We start from the raw sequence: 13,672 nt of genomic DNA, 5'->3' as shown, positions 1-13,672 counted from the left end.
AACACCCGGCATCATGATGTGGGGAAAGATCTCCTACACTGGCCGTACACCTCTGGTGATCGTCGAGGGGACACTGAATAGTGCACGGTACATCCAAACCGTCATCGAACCCATCGTTTACCATTCCTAGACCGGCAAGGGAACTTGCTGTTCCAACAGGACAATGCACGTCCACATGTATCCCGTGCCACCCAACGTGCTCTAGAAGGTGTAAGTCAACTACCCTGGCCAGCAAGATCTCCGGATCTGTCCCCCATTGAGCATGTTTTGGACTGGATGAAGCGTCGTCTCACGCGGTCTGCACGTCCAGCACGAACGCTGGTCCAACTGAGGCGCCAGGTGGAAATGGCATGGAAAGCCTTTCCACAGGACTACATCCAGCATCTCTACGATCGTCTCCATGGGAGAATAGCAGCCTGCATTGCTGCGAAAGGTGGATATACACTGTACTAGTGCCGACATTGTGCATGCTCTGCTGCCTGTGTCTATGTGCCTGTGGTTCTGTCAGTGTGATCATGTGATGTATCTGACCCCAGGAATGTGTCAATAAAGTTTCCCCTTCCTGGGACAATGAATTCACGGTGTTCTTATTTCACTTTCCAGGAGTGTAGTATCGGATCTGTACGTGTTAGATATCTTAGTTTTCAGTTCTTCAGGGTGTCTCACAAGTTGTTTTCTATGAAGCTGACTAGTGTTCGTGAGAGCTTCTATAGGGCTTAATTTGATGTGACTTTTGCCCATCGTATGCGAACAATTTGTTGCCAATATTTGTTGAAGAGACACGTTTCTTCTGGTGTGGTTTGGTTACGTTCTGTGTCATTAGAAGTGTGGATTGAACAGCACTCTTATAGATCAAAGCTCATAATCTGCAGGTTAATTCTGCTGTACATGTCAAACACAAGAAAAATTTACGATGTTTTGACCCAAAGCCTAGGACGGACCCAAAGCCTAGGACGTGCGAACATTTACAATGTACATCAGACTGTTAACAAAAGGATCGCAAGCACTCTTACGTATTTCGGGTAACTGAACATTTTTCACTTCTGTTTCCTCATAAAAGTCATATATGAAGATGGTACAAGGAGAAGCGTAATAAGATATGATAGCCTCATAGACTTGAAGCGCATGTTTGTATATTTGTTATAAATGGAAAAATAATGGCCACACCAAAGGATTTGCACGTACTTACCAAAAATGTCTTGCTGAAGGCAAATCATTCGGGTTACTTGCAATATCTATTTATCCACCTATTTCCACCACATGGCCAAATTTAGAAAACATTAAAAGAATGTAGTGTCTTGATACCACTGCGTATAGCGATAACCGTGGTAGTACTGCTTCTTTGACTTGACTGCCTGGCGGCATCTCGGAGAGTTTTAGTTCCCCAATACTTTCTTTGCATAAGCAACAGACTCTACGGACGAAATGGTGTCCCACTGGAGATGTAAAGAAAGATGAAATTGGGCAACTTACAGCAGCGCTTGTGTGATGTAACAGTTGCTGTTCGTTAACGCGGGACCTCTGCCAGACACGATTAATGGCGTACATAACGCACACAAAGAACTAGTTCATTCCTTCCAAGTTTTTGTTATACAAGACTATACAATATATGCGCTGTCTTCAGTGGAAAATTTTTGTAACGACCTGTTTATTTTTTGTTCCCTGAAAGTATCAATTCAGAGAGAGAGAGAGAGAGAGAGAGAGAGAGCGCTTACTACTACTCATTTTGAGAAACGAGCATAAACACGTTACAGTGACGAAGTGATAGTCGAACGTCTTCATGCCGTTGTTTGATGTCAAACCTGCGTCCCTAGAAGAAGCAAAGTTTTACTGTATCTTAATGAATCCTCCCAGAACCGCGCGAAAATCTTCGAAGTCGCTCTCAAAGTTCAGTTCTAGCGGAATGCTCCTATAACGCCCACCCCCGTACCCTCCTTAAATCGCCAGCCCTACATTTAGTTGTCGGCTACATTATCTTCTTTGTTTGTTAACACGTGTTACTGTCTAGGGTTCCCGTATCTTGCTGTGACCTCGTCGGGACACAGTGAGATGGGGGTATAGAAGGGGGGGGGGGGGGGGTCCTTACGGGTGCTCAACATCGAGGTCATCAGCGCTGGGGTATAGAAATGAAAGTGATACTTTTGCACTCGTTGTTCGTATTACGTTTAGAAAGAATAGTCTTATCAGATCGCTGTTGAAATTCGAACTGCCAGATTCTTCCGCAAGGCTACAGCCCATATTACTGGAGAAAACTAGTACTACGTCGTATGATGGCGCTAGATGTAGAAGGTGCATGCATCGTCGATACAGGGTACGCAACATGTGACTTCACATGGGACGACCTTATTGACATAGATAAGACTGAGGCTGCATTTACATGTGGTTTTACTTCAGTACGTGAGCCGAGCTTGTAACAGTATTTCGCAAAATCGTGCCAAAACTGGATCTTGTCTGGAGAAAAAGTGTTCCATAACGGTGACGGGCCCGATATCTCGGGACGGATGGCAACCCTAGTTATTCTTAAGTTGTTGGTATCTCCTGGACCGCGCCTCGTGTACAACGTACCAGTTTTCCTCAGTATAGTACGCAACTGAATCTCAGAAATGTCAGCTTTAACGATACTAAGTTTGATGGAATTGTTAGTTCATGGTTAGAGGAAGTTGTTAGTCATGCAGATCAAGAAATGTACGAAAAAGACGATTTCACAATAGCAAGTAATCAGTTCTGCTAGCTGAGGATCATTAAGCAGACTGACTTCCGGACAATTGTGATAGACACCTTTCTGTTTCTCCAATAAAATGCATAAAGTGTTCGTGAAAATCGAACGTGTTCTGGCTGGTCGTGAAGAAAAATGTAGATTCCGGCACTGAATGTCAAATTTGCAGACTTCCCCTTTTTTGTGCCTATCGAGGGCAGCTTTTATGTGCGAGTTTAATATGGTCACACAATGAATTTAATCTCTAGAATTTTGACTTGGCACTTTACTTACTAGAGGAGTATTATAATTTTTCAGACTGTAAAATTCAGTTCCCTAAAAATTCGTTTGTGTACTATTTAAAAACCGCAAAAAGTGATAGTGTGGTAAAAATAGTATTGCAGGCTTTATTTAGTGCAATAAAATCAACAAGAAATGTTTACAGGCTTGAATATTCGTAAAAATAAATATTGTATAACATTGATTAAAAATTTCAAATGATTTGGCCTTGAGTCTCTGTTTAAACATAGGGTTTCCAGAGATTCCACTTCATAGCATACGTTACAGGAGTCACTTCGTGGCATTACAGCAGCAGAGAGAGCCTCCATACGGTTTAGTGGTAACTGCTAATTACCAAAGTCCATACGAAATGGGATGAAGATATAGCGAAATATCATGTGCCTAGAAGCTTCTGTATTAAATTTCTTTAGACTGCTTGGGACCACCTTGAGGTGGTCGGAGGCACAGCAGTCTCCGTAGACCAAAAATAGACTGCAAGAGAAAAATATGGGGTCTAGATCCGGAGGAGTCTGATTTAAGCTCTTTCCAATAAATGCTAATGGTTTCACCGCAAAAGCAGGAGCGGTTCGTTTAAACACGATCTCGTACAAGCCCGCCATTTCCAGTTAATACTTCCGAAAAGCTTAGGAAGACATACAGTACTCCATTCTGCATGTACTAAGCACCTTCAAAGTGTGCATGTGACCATCTTCCCACTTGCTTACTGTCGCCCACTGTCTTTCCTCTCATCTCTTGTTCACTGATTGCGGCAAAGGCAGGACTAGATTTATTAAACTACGGACTCTCTAACACTTTCTTTTATAACATCACAGCTAGGCTGTTGACGTACTCGCTACTAGTTTAAAGACTGTAGCCTTATTACCAAGTGTCGATCCGCGTTGAAGCTTACATTTTACTGCCTGGCGCAAAAACGACAAATCGTATTTAATGTGTGTCTCCTTACCATGCTATAGAAGCTAGTAGTGAGCATATAAATAAAACGCGCATGGAAGAATTATTTCCAGAAAAGGTAGGGCTATAGACTCGAAGTAAAATTCTTTGAAGAATGTAGATGCTTAAGTATTATTGGCGATGTGGCTCGACCATGTAACTAAACGAAAAGCTTTATTGTGCCATAGACGTTTCGCTTTTTATTTATGAAACCTTTTCAGTGACCTCTAATGTGTTTTATGTATACTACATGTGGTACATACCTAATGATCCCACGTAAGTTTTTATATTAGTTTTTTGTTATTGTTAATAAATAACTTTTTTACCAGAGGTTTCATAAGGTTGATGTGCTGCATCGTTTTACAGACAATTTTGTGATCTTACTAGTCAGTATGTGTCTTCCTGGGTTCTATGTATTGGATGCCCAAGGAAACAGAAGCAATTGAGCAACGAGGGAAAACATTTAAAAATTGTGAAGAATGTTTAAAGCTGCGAGACTGTGACACTCACTCTTGCAAGTGTAAGGCAACGCTGTTGGTCGGTGAGCGATCTAGGCAAACTTCTCAGTACCCACGTCACAGTTTTGCCTGCCAGTACTCTCCTTTTCGAGCTACATTTTCCTGCACCTCTTTCCGGATTAGCAACGCTGGGAGAAAGACTTTTGGATTTGCTTGTGTATAGCTTAGTCTGTAGAGCAAAAGTTGTCGGTTTGAGTCCCGATCCGGATCACAGTGAAACCTGACAGGAAGTTTCAAATCAGTATATACTCCTCTGCAGAGTGAAAATACATTCGGGATGGACTGATGACGAATTTGGTTTCCGTAGAATCAGGACGGAAGTAGGAAAATATCTTCAACATCGAAGTGAGAGCACACATCGCTGCAAGGCGGCACAGAAACAAAACTATAAACAAAGTATAGAAATGTTGCAGTTTTTGTATCCCTTAGTAAACTTTCTACAGCGAAGATAGCATAAATATTTATTTTCGCCAACCTGTTTCGACAGGCTTTGCGGTCATCTACTGGTCTTCAAAAATTGTTACAAAACGTGTTCATTGTGAGTTGGAACTTCATGCTAAGTTGTGATATTAGTGGATAAAATTTAGCAAATAATTCTATGTTTGTCAACATACCTTTGCTAAGGTTCAGCATTTTATCCAGTAATTTTGAGAACTTGGCACACAATGTAAACGTTTGCAGTAATGTTTGAAGGCGAGAAAATGACAGCAAAGCCCATCTAAATCGGTTGTCAAAAATAAATATTTCTGCGATCTATTGGAAATTTTTTACCAAGTATAACAGATCGCTCGTGCTCATTTCCCAGCATGAGAATGTTCAGTTTTCTACCTCTGCCTGTTCCCCAACTTCTAGGCGCATCTGCAACGTGGCTGAAATATTAGAAATAACACATCTTTTATCATCGTTCGGCGCGTGCGTACCGTAGTGAGTAGTTCGATAATCTGATAGTTACAGTGAATTAAGTCATCTTTGTATTTATCGGGACTTTGAGCAACTCTACAGTCGGGCGGCTAACAGTACTGGTGCAACGTAGATGTGACCACAGGAAATGTGGTGTACCTCCCAGCAAGATAGGAAACGTGTTTTATCTGCAGAGGATAGTCAGCTCAACTATGGATTACTGGGAGACGGCGCAACGCGCCTTGTTGACCACGTCATTGGCCAGACCTATAGACGCCCGTCTCCGGAGCTTTCGTCGCTGACTCACTGCACCGTGTCCGTGACTGGACTGGCTCGTCGCCAGTGCGGGCCTTGCCGCAGCAGCAGGAGAGGTGTCGCTCGAGGTCGGAAGCTTCCCGAAATACTGGAATAATGGTTGAAAGGCCATGCGATGCAGCAACCCTTGTTCTTGTGCGAGTCAAGAACAAGACGTTACCCTAAAGATGTACGTTGGGAACGCACTCGCTGTTTTATTAATGTAGCAGAGGCATCCAGGCAGTCTTTGATGGACTGAGTCAGCACTGAGTGCGACCAACGATACCGTTCACAAAAGCCTTTAGTGAGAGCGACACTGTTGGCCATAACAACTGCCACAACAAGAAGGATAGCAAACAACTGCCGGGTGTACAGGTATGAAATGAGTGTTAAGATACAAATGTGTCGATAGGGAACATTTGTTGTGAACGAGCCTTAATCTTATTTTGTTTGGTTGGTATGACATCTGTCAAAGATATTCGGTATACATCAAGTCATGGAACAAACAAAATCATGTTTTTTCATCGTGTTAACAATGTCGAATTTTGTACCAGAAAGTGATGTGCGGAAAGTACTAATTTTTTGTTTTCATTTGAAAAAAAGTGCTGCAGAGTAGCATCGAATGCTTGTGGAGGCATATGGTGATCATGCTCTATCAGAAGCAACATGCAAAAGATTGTTTCAACGGTTCAGAAATAATGATTTTGATGTAAGAAATGAACGTGGAAGACCCCCAAAAAGTTGGAAGACGCCGAACTGCAAGCAATATTGGATGAAGATGATACTTAGTCAGAAGCAAATGGCAGCAATGCTAAATGTTGCACAACAAACAATTTCTGACTGTTTTAAAGCTATGGGAAAGATCCAAAAGTGTGGAAAAGGGGTGACACATGAATTGAATGAAAGACACATGAAAAACGGAAAAACCGTTTGTCAAATTTTCCTTCAAAGACAAGAAAGAAAATCAGTTTTGCATCGAATTGTTACTGGTGATGAAAAATGGATTAATTTTAAGAATCCTAAACGGGAAAAAATCATGGGTTAATCCGGGACAACCATCAACATCGACTGCAAAACCAGATCGATTCGGCAAGAAGACAATGCTTTGTGTTTGGTGGGATCAGAAAGGTGTTGTGTATCTTGAGCTTCTAAAACCCGGTGAAACTGTGAATACTAATCGCTACAGACAACAAATGATCAATTTGAACTATGCATTGTTCGAAAAAAAGACCAGAATGGGCCAGAAGACATGGCAAAGTAATTTTTTTTACACAATGCACCTGAACACAAAGCAAAACTGGTTCAGTTACAATCGAAACACTTGGCTGGGAGCTGCTACCCCACCCGCCGTATTCACCAGACTTTGCCCCCCCCCCTTCCGACGACCATTTGTTTTCATCAATGGGACACACATTGGCTGAGGAACACTTCGATTTCTACGTAGAATGCGAAACTTGGGTGTGTGATTGGTTTGCTTCAAAAGGCGAACATTTCTATTGGCGTTGTGTCCACAAATTGGCAGAAAGGTGGTCAAAGTGTATAGAAAGCAATGGTCAGTACTTTGAATGAATAAATTTTTTAGTTTTCAATTCAAAATTAGTGTTTCATTTTCACAAAAAACGCCCATTTCATACCGGTACACCTGGTATTTCGTTTATGGTGCTTATACAGGAAATTAGGAATAATGCACAAGAATATTTGGTATATACATAAATATGTGGGGAATCTGCTGACCAGGGCAGCAGTCGAAAACCCTCTGTTCTTGATGACAGCACGAGCAACACGCGACGTTTCCAAAGATTGTGGTACAGATGCATCGAAGAAACAGCACAATCTCAGGACCGAAATTTAGTGGTTCCTGTCTTAATTACCAGGTATGGGAACCAGTGGTGGTCTTGCTGGGTCCGCATGACGTACGAATTCAATCTGGCAACGTCGGTTCGCCTCGGTGCCTCTAAACATGGATACTTTACGTTGTAATGCTGTAAGCAGAACCGGGACTACACTGAGAAAGAATGTGGTGCGTCTCCTGCCTGCAGTGTTGACCTTGGGTGCGCACATCTGTTGCCGCGTGGGCAGTATCCGTTAACATGGTTATCGTTGCGACAGTCTGTGGTGCTCCTGACGTTCTGCCGCCTGTTTGCTGTAAACGACTGCATTTGCTGAGTCAAGAGAAGAGGTCCCCAGCAGTGTGATCGACTTTCTGAAAACATCTACACCACGTTGTAGGTTGAGATCCCAGGTATCTCACCCTGCAGCCATTCAATATAGTTTGCGAGTAACTGACGGAAAAAAAATCGCAATTCTTGGCGATACTCAGTAGTACTAAAATGTAACTATAATATTGACTGGTTGCGTGGTGTAATGGATAGGACTAGCTATCGCATGCAGAAAGTCATGGGTTTGAATCTCGTCAGGTACAACAACTCAGTTACCATAACTTAATTTTTAAATTTTTATTGAAAGCCATAACTTCATTTTTAAATTTTTATTGAAATAAATTTCATTATTTTTATTCAGTTCAAAAATGGTTCAAATGGCTCTGAGCACTATGGGACTTAACTTCTGAGGTCGTCAGTCCCCTACAACTACTTATGCTTAAGTAACCTAAGGACATCACACACATCCATGCCCGAGGCATGATTCGAACCTGCGACCGTAGCGGTCGCGCGGTTCCAGACTGTACCCTCTAGAATCGCGCGGCCGCCCTGGTCAGCTTTATTCAGTTAATTGGCTTAAACGTAATTTTTCTTTCACATCATTTTACTCTCATTTCTCTTCCTATCATTCTTTAGGCGCTTTAAATTCTTGTTAAAGTGATTAATATTATATATTAATTGGGACTTTATTTCTTTCGGTTTATTTTGTATTTTTTTCGTTCATGTTGTTATTGTGTTCATCATTTCTGTTCCTCATTTTGCTTCAGTTTCGTTTTACTTATACTGCCTCTTTTTGTTTAAATCATCTGCGTTATTTTGTCAATAGTGCAATATGAATTTAGGCTATATTTTAAATGTAAGACGATTACCATTCCCCATTGACCCAAAAACATTGCGTGTCTAGTAACGAAAAAATACATTTCTCATAACATTGCAAAGTCGATATAGATTATTTCGTCTTTTGTTGTTTTTAAACCGATAGATCGGCACTGTCATATATTTAAATATTAGCAAACATAAATTCACATTTACAATAATTCCGAGTGGAGAAATTGATATAAATAAGAGAACAAGTGAAGAAAATCATACAGTTATTGAAATGTGAAAGAGGAATAGTTATAAAAAATACATGTAAACCAATTATTTAAATAAGAATGAGGCATTTCGAGAAAAATTTAAAAATAAAATGAAAGCGCACGACGTGATTCGAAACCACGACCTTCTGCACAGGAAGGCATTTATCTACATCTATTGCACGATGCAACTAGTTACTTTACTACTGTTTTAAGGCTAGTGAGCGTCACATAAAATCCGAATTTTTTCCGTTGATTACTTGTAAACGAGAGCCAGCCAGGGCGTGATACTTGCGATCTGTAACCTACATCACCGTATAAGTGGTTTCAAAAAGTAGATCCCACTGCTGAGTGCCTCTCCTTGCTACTTATGTGACGAGTCTAGAGCATATGTCGATTTTCGCGGGTGCTAGTCAGGTAACGCTGTCGTGGTCCTGCGAGATGTTGAGGTGCTGAAACTGATTCCATATTCGCAAGGCAGTCGGGGGATCACGATCAACGCGAGCAGCAATTTTCGAGTAACAATAAGTCTTGGTAGGCCACGATCTCCCCCCTCCCCCCCCCCCCCCCGCCCTCCTCAGGCGCGTGCAGAAAGAGTGGGGGAGGGGAGGGGGGGGGGCACATATGAGCACGTCCATTATCGTTGCGAAGTTGTTCATTTCTGCGCTCTAATCATCATTCGGAGGATGCGATTGTCATGTGGAGTCAACCTCAAGGATAAGGGCCGCACACTGTATGAGCGGTAGCTTGAAAGTAGCACTGATTGCTTTTTTATAGGTTCCAGGCAAACGGTACGGGCACTTCTTGCGCAGAAGAGTACGTTGTCGAGAAGAGCCCTGGTGGAGAAAGATTCATACCAATGCAGTGAATGGGTGACAAAAGCTGATCTCATCTAAAGGCACTACTGGGAAGTTGTATATCGGCCGCCGCAAGCAGAACTGTTCATGCTTTTTCTTGCTTTCTTCTCCGCCATACAACTTCTTTAAGAGTTTTGTCGGGTGCGTGTAATAAACTAATTTTATCTAAATTCACGTAACGGCGCCGTAACATTTTCATTACCCTTAGATGTTTCGTAACATGATTCTGATAGTCCGTATCAAGCTTCTTGATAGGGTATCAACAGAAGTGATACGCATTGCGCGCACAGATTCTCCGCAAGCAAAACTTCATTCAAGACATAATGTATCCGTGCATATGAGCTGTTCATCTCCCGAACAGCATCGAGAATCCTCCTCACATGTATTCTGTTTCTGTTTAATTTGATCGGCTGATTATTTAGGAGAATCATCAGTTGGACGTACAGAAAGAGCTAAATCTGCAGCGCTTGAAAGATTACATTTAGATTTGCTTGCCGAGTAATGAATGTACTTGAGTGTTGTTGCACGAGTCCCAAGCCCCGTAAATTATGAACTGTCCTCAGTTCAGTTTTTTCTACGTGACGTGGTCCACATTTTAAAATTCTTAACCTATCACTTACGACGCTCTTTTTATTCTTATCTATGGAAATATCTTACTGATCATTTAACATTGATTAGAAAGTGTCTGATATTGAAAGACAGAATGGTTTGAAAGCCACACTCACCACAAGGAGCCGCTGTTGCTCTTTCGCATACCAGAGGTGTTACCAGCAGCAGACAGTGCCATGAACTGCCAGACAGACCAAGCGGCTTTAGTGTGCTGATTCCTGCTTACGTAAAGGGATAATCTCGTCCGGCTTGCAGCCCGCTGAAGAGAGCGCGCTGCAAAAGGGGGCGAATTTGTTCTACTGGCTGGCGCCGTTCTTAGTGTGTTACAGAAAATGAGCGCTGTTTCTGCTGCTAATAGCTGTCGTGGCCTCGCTATTGAGGATGTAGAGACAAGTTTAGCTTGGAGCGGTGGGCCAGCAGCGTTCAGTATTGGGTGCGCGACAAGTCTGCCACGTAATGTTCGCAGACTTTAGGAATCACCTTTTATCTTGGTATAGTACGTCAAGATTGGCCTTCAGCTTATCAGTTTTCTTTTCTGGTAGTTAACACAATATCCTGAGAACACTTGTCACTGTGAGAGATACGTAATGTTGGGCTTTCTCACTACAAATATCTCTGACTTCAAGGACTACGCTTGATGGGCAGTGTAGTGTTTAACCGAACCTTCCAGTTAGCCAGCTGCGTTGCGTTTGGTTTGACAGTGTTTCTATAAGTAGTAGGAGGAACACAATCCGATCAGTGCAGCAAATGGGCCATTCCATAGGAATATATATGTTCCAGATGTCCACCACTTTCTTTGATCGCCTATGAAACAACGGAATCCAGTACGCTGCATGATGAACGGCCATCAGGATTGGGCAAAGCTCGTAAGCGTCTGGCATCAGTGGCGGCCAGGGTACGTTAGTGTAAACCTGTCGGAGCATTTAGTTGTTAACAGAGCAACTTAGTTTCTCCAAATTACCATATTGCGTTTCTCAAGGAATTTAAGACAGTGTTCGTGTTAAAGAACTAATTTTTTGCCTTATTGGTGTTGTGATTAATACGAGTAGGTTTAAATTCATTTTTGCGTTAATGATTTTAATCGTGTCTTAGAAGCACTGTAGAACACCAGAACTCTGATCGCCCAATAGAGATCACCGCACGGAGATAATTAAATAAATGCATGGTGTCGAAATGCAGGTCAAAAAAATGAAAGTGTGCGGGATACCTGGCTGAGACCATATTTACCTCAACCGAACGAGCACGTAATAGCGTCCACAAAAATCTGAAATTGATAGCGCTATGTACTCGTTGGTTGAATAAAATCTCACTCGGAAGAGTGCTACAATGCGGTGTTTGACCATGTATTAATTACGGCTCACAGGCCTATTTGCACTGATTCATGGCTGTGGATGAAACTTGGATTCATCATTACACGATAGTTAAAATAGTCAAAAGATTGGATAAAGACCCGCAAGAGTACCGAAGCAGCAAAAGACCATTTTGTTAGCTAGTGACGTGACGGCCGTCTAAATTATTTCCAGCGTATATTCGTGAGGGATGGTTTGGAAAAGTGCGTAACTATAACCAGACCCTATTTTTGATTTGTTTGAAACATGCGTAGACTGAAAAATGATAAAGATTGGCACGCGGAAAAGTTTCTTTTCCAGGCTAATGCATCGTCCTTCACTGCAGCGCTGACAAAGTGAATATGTAGGGCTTCGAAATGGCCCTTTATCCCCCAGCCCCCATTTTCTCTTTAGCTCGAAGTGACTACTTCTTGTTATTTCTAACTTCAAGATTTCCTTTGGCGGAAAAAAAATTGTATGAAATTTGTTAATGGTTGTTGGCAGAAGATCATTTCGTAAAGTTGAAAAAAATAATTTTCACAATAGAATGGAAAAAAGTAAACTAGTTGTTCCACATAAGTAGTCGTGGATGGATACCGTTATGAAATATTGTTTTGTTATCAAATGTTTGCTGCTTTACCACGTTAGTTTTTAAGATTTCGGCATTCTCACAAGAGCTGGCGCGCGATTAAACATTTACAACATGGGCATTTTTAAGTAAAAGCAAGGATTTACCAGTAGCTGAAAGTTGGGGCATCGGTCGATAAGGCATAAAAGAATTAACCGGAGCTACTAAAAGGAAAGAATAAAGTAGCTGCGAGTTTCCTTGCTAAGAAGAAGAATAGTCGGTATTTTGGAGAAATTTGAAGCTAACTATATTGTCCATAATGTTTGTGAGCAACGATCTCGAGCACCACCAACTGAAAAAAATCCATCAGCAGGTGTTGCGGTTTTGCAACACTTACGCATTCACCGGAAACATCTGTCGGTGTGCACACATCAGGGCAGACTAATCACGTGTATGGTGAATTAGGAAACCTTGTACTTCAGGAGTGTCACGTTGCAGTGACGTCGACCCGTATCGAAGGCATCAGTGCCGAGTGGTTTGATAGCACGGTTCTCAAGGTTGAATTTGCTTTAAGATTGACACTTTCGCAGGCGCACGGTTGGCAGAGAGTGGAATCGCCACATGTCGCACAGAACAGTTGCAAAGGTTAATTCCAGTCAGTTCACAAACTAGTTGATGTTAAAAATGGAACTGGCGTCATTATCTGCTGAAAGAGCTGCTCTAGGTATTCATTATAGTTAAATATGCAACAGCCATTTTTAAGCTATTAAAGTGCAAACAACGACGGGTTTATTTTGCGCTACTAATACTTAGTTCCCGAGATGAATTTCAGACTCTGCTGTTGACACCGGCTGTTACTTAAACATCACACACCGAACATTCAGTTCAATCCACCTGTTCGTGACAATGGATAAACTTTGACATTACACTCGTCGTAAGAACACGTACTTGAAGTGACGCTGCCACTGCCGTTATTTTATGACACGTAATTTCCCATAACGACTTTTTTAAATATTTTCATTCTGCTATGTTTTTTTCACTATACGCTGCGTAAGATTGGCGGCTTCCTTCAGAGATGGCTCCACTCACAGCTTCGTTGCCGAGTGCCCCAACTGCAGACAGCGTAATTTTGCAGATAGCGTAATTTTTGTTGCTGACAACGCAAACTTTTGAGTCCATACCATTTTTACTGGATTGAAATGGCAGTAACAGGGAGGCAGCCTAATAACGGTATTTCAGTATATCTTTGCGAGCTCGTCCACTTGTATATATCGGGAACAGTGGTTTATGAAGAGATTTGATTCAGAAGATCCACCTTTTTAAATTTATTATAGTTACGACGCACAGACCAAACACCACCTGTCATTTTACAATTGTTGGAGCCTTGTCGACAACAAGAGAATGGATGGGAACATTATCAAGAGCATTGTTGACGATGTAG

At 41.9% G+C, this 13,672-nt stretch overlaps 2 protein-coding genes across 3 annotated transcripts in view; one reads left to right on the top strand and one right to left on the bottom strand.

Annotated features, from left to right (window-relative positions):
- The window catches only part of LOC126278061 (serine palmitoyltransferase 2-like), a 108,070-nt gene extending 97,542 nt beyond the window's left edge, over window positions 1-10,528 (bottom strand). Inside the window, exon 1 of the mRNA XM_049977882.1 lies at window positions 10,452-10,528. Coding sequence (XP_049833839.1) covers window positions 10,452-10,513 — 62 coding nt within the window. The 5' untranslated portion in view covers window positions 10,514-10,528. The remainder of the gene's footprint in view (window positions 1-10,451) is intronic.
- LOC126278060 (reticulon-4-like) overlaps window positions 1-13,672 on the top strand; it is a 339,771-nt gene that overhangs the window by 16,198 nt on the left and 309,901 nt on the right. The window lies entirely within an intron of this gene.

This window comes from Schistocerca gregaria, chromosome 6 (assembly GCF_023897955.1).
Source record: "Schistocerca gregaria isolate iqSchGreg1 chromosome 6, iqSchGreg1.2, whole genome shotgun sequence".
In the NCBI taxonomy this organism is placed as follows: Eukaryota; Metazoa; Arthropoda; class Insecta; order Orthoptera; family Acrididae; genus Schistocerca; species Schistocerca gregaria.
This window is presented reverse-complemented; position numbering and strand designations above follow the sequence as displayed.